The sequence below is a fragment of the Limulus polyphemus genome, unplaced genomic scaffold, assembly GCF_000517525.1.
Source record: "Limulus polyphemus unplaced genomic scaffold, Limulus_polyphemus-2.1.2 Scaffold6905, whole genome shotgun sequence".
NCBI lineage: Eukaryota > Metazoa > Arthropoda > Merostomata > Xiphosura > Limulidae > Limulus > Limulus polyphemus.
This window is the reverse complement of record NW_013672515.1, coordinates 19,298-22,036: the sequence shown is the minus strand read 5'-3', so window position 1 is coordinate 22,036 and position 2,739 is coordinate 19,298. Positions and strand designations below refer to the sequence as shown.

Below are 2,739 nucleotides of genomic sequence, written 5' to 3'. Positions count from 1 at the left end.
AGCATATTGTAACAAAATATGACACTTTTATGATTTTCCACTAAAGTGATGTACAGGCATAGGCGTTATCTACATACATTTCAACATAATTTTGCTGTGATGTGGATATACAGGTGTTCATATCCTACACACATTTCATTGTAACTTTGCTGTGGTGTGGATATGTGTGCAACAATTTTAGTAAGTTAGATGTGATTTATTCTAATTACTCTTGTCACCCATATGTTTTATGTTTTTTCAATTTAAACACTGAATAATTTGGTTGGTTCATTGGTTTGTGTTCAAGATATATCAGCGAGATTTGGTGCATGAATATGTAACATGTTGCTACAACCATCTTTCTATCTATTTTGAAAATTTTGTAGAATTTCTATGAAAGAAGGCATTTATAATTTTTTTGCTAGTTTTTCAATTTATGGTTCTACCACTTTGTACTGGTTTGCTATATCTCCTTCGCATGTTATATGTTACTGTTGTATTTTTAATCCATTAATATAGTTGTTGTTTTTTGTAAAAACCATAAAATGTATAAGTACAATAATCACAGATAATATCATTATTGTTATCTAAAAAGTATTGGTAACAAAAAGCAGAATATGAAGAATCTGAGGATGTTCAGATTGTGCTGATGAATTGCTAGAATGTCAAATTTCATTAAAATGTTAATAGTCTTTGAAAAATATTGAAATGTATGCATGGTCTTTCATTCTCAAAACAATAAGTTAGTCATAAAATAGAATTAAGGGAATTACTGTGAACGTGATCCATGGTAATGAAAAAGAGTTTTTAATTGAAGAAAATAAAATGTTATTTAATATCAGTGATTTTTTTTTACCCTTCCAAAGAATGTTATTATTATTATCATTTTAGTTTTGATCTGCATAATATAATAAATGTTTGAAAGCTTACTGTGAAGTCAGTATACTATTGTACAATTCTAGATTATCAAGAAGTACCTAGAGGCAACTGGTCCTGCTTATTTGAAGCTTCTTGATGTGTGGAAGATCGACAGAGAAACAGAGGTGAGAAATGTGTGAATTAGTAGGAGATAACCAATAGGTTTGCTTCAAAGGATGTATTATTAGATCAGTGAAGGTACTTAACTTTTGGTATAAATAACTATTCTAAAGCACAGGTGCACTAACTTTTATCCTACTCAATCAAAATGTTATATTATTTAGATTAATTAATATAAATTACTGATTTTCCACCAAATAAAAAACTTACTAGGTTATTTCAGGTAACAAAGTCCACATTATGACCAGATGATAAATCATTTTGAGCAATATTTAGTCTTTTTAGTCAGTCTGGTCAGTATTATGAAATATTTTTGATGAAGCAGTGTATGCTCATAATTGTTTTAAGAATTGGGGATGTTATTTATCTCCTGGATTTTTCCTTCCTATAGTGAAAATTAGGTAATTTCAGTTATAACTAGTGCACAGTTACCTGACCTTTACAAGGATTAGAAATTGGAATGCAGTGGGACAGTTGTGGTGATTTTTAGTGGAATGAAAGAGAAAAAAAACTCAGTGTGAAGTTCAAGCTAAACTATTAACTGAGGAAAGACTGAAGATTAAAGGATGATCATTGAAGTGGAGAAGTATAGCATTGTGATAAAGTTAGAGATGGGAAGTATAATATACTGTATGTGAAGATGGCTCCCATTATCAGTAGGGGTTAGTATAGAAACAACAAAAAGACTTCACAGTGACTTCTAGCATTGTCGGAGGTCGAAATAATCTCCATTGAAAGCACCAAAACTCCATTAACAATTGACATCCTTCCTGTAACTGTCCAATCTAAATGGCTACTGGAATGTGCAAATACTTCTGCTCCATGTGATAGTTGCAAAATGCAAATAAGACTTATTATATGTAACAGTAGATAAGTACCTTGACCAGTCAAACTACAAATGTTAACATCTCAAGTTAATTGGATTTAGAATGTTATCAATCAGGACTTATAAAAATTCGAAAATTTTAAAGGCATAAAATATACACTGAAAAGTAAGGTATGGAATATTTTTATACTACAGAAAACTTACTATTAAGATGATCCATTATGCATGTGTCTGTACATATTAGCATCCATCGCACAGAGTTGGCTAGCTTGATTATCATAATTATGTTATGGTAACTGGAAACTGTCTGATGGTATACAAGGGTTATTTTGTTTTAGGATTTTTGCCCAAAAAGGGAGTAAAAAACACTCTGATATAGGACATATTTTCACTTTTTTTTATTGTCTTTCGGCTTGCATCATTTGGCTGGCTGGATTACAGTAAATTTTGGCATGGAAACTGTCTGCTGGTGTACGAGAGCTTTTTTGTTCTATGGATTTGCCCCATAAGGGGATAAAAACACTCTGAAATAGGACATATTTTCACTTTTTCTATAGAATTGTGACTTTGAATTTAAAGACACAAGTGCTTAATTAACATCTAATGAAGTCATTAGGGATTTAATAAGGAAAGAAAGAGGGGGGGGACATTATTCTTTATACAGTTTTTACTTCCTTAAAGCTAGCAGTTGATAAAGTAGCCTGTCTGTTAATGTAAACTTCATAGTATCTAGTTTCTAGCCTTAAAAATATAATTTGATCTAGTATGTCTATCACTTTTTAGGTTATGAAATTTATGAGTTACCATATGAAAAAACATTAAAAATACAACTTTTTTCCTAAGAGCTCACAATTTATTGTTGATCAGAAAGTTCTATTTTATATAACTCGTCAGTT

At 30.6% G+C, this 2,739-nt stretch overlaps 1 protein-coding gene across 1 annotated transcript in view; it reads left to right on the top strand.

Moving 5' to 3' along the window:
- LOC106474169 (poly [ADP-ribose] polymerase 3-like) overlaps window positions 1–2,739 on the top strand; it is a 33,445-nt gene that overhangs the window by 20,598 nt on the left and 10,108 nt on the right. Inside the window, exon 10 of the mRNA XM_013934861.2 lies at window positions 942–1,022. Coding sequence (XP_013790315.1) covers window positions 942–1,022 — 81 coding nt within the window. The remainder of the gene's footprint in view (window positions 1–941; window positions 1,023–2,739) is intronic.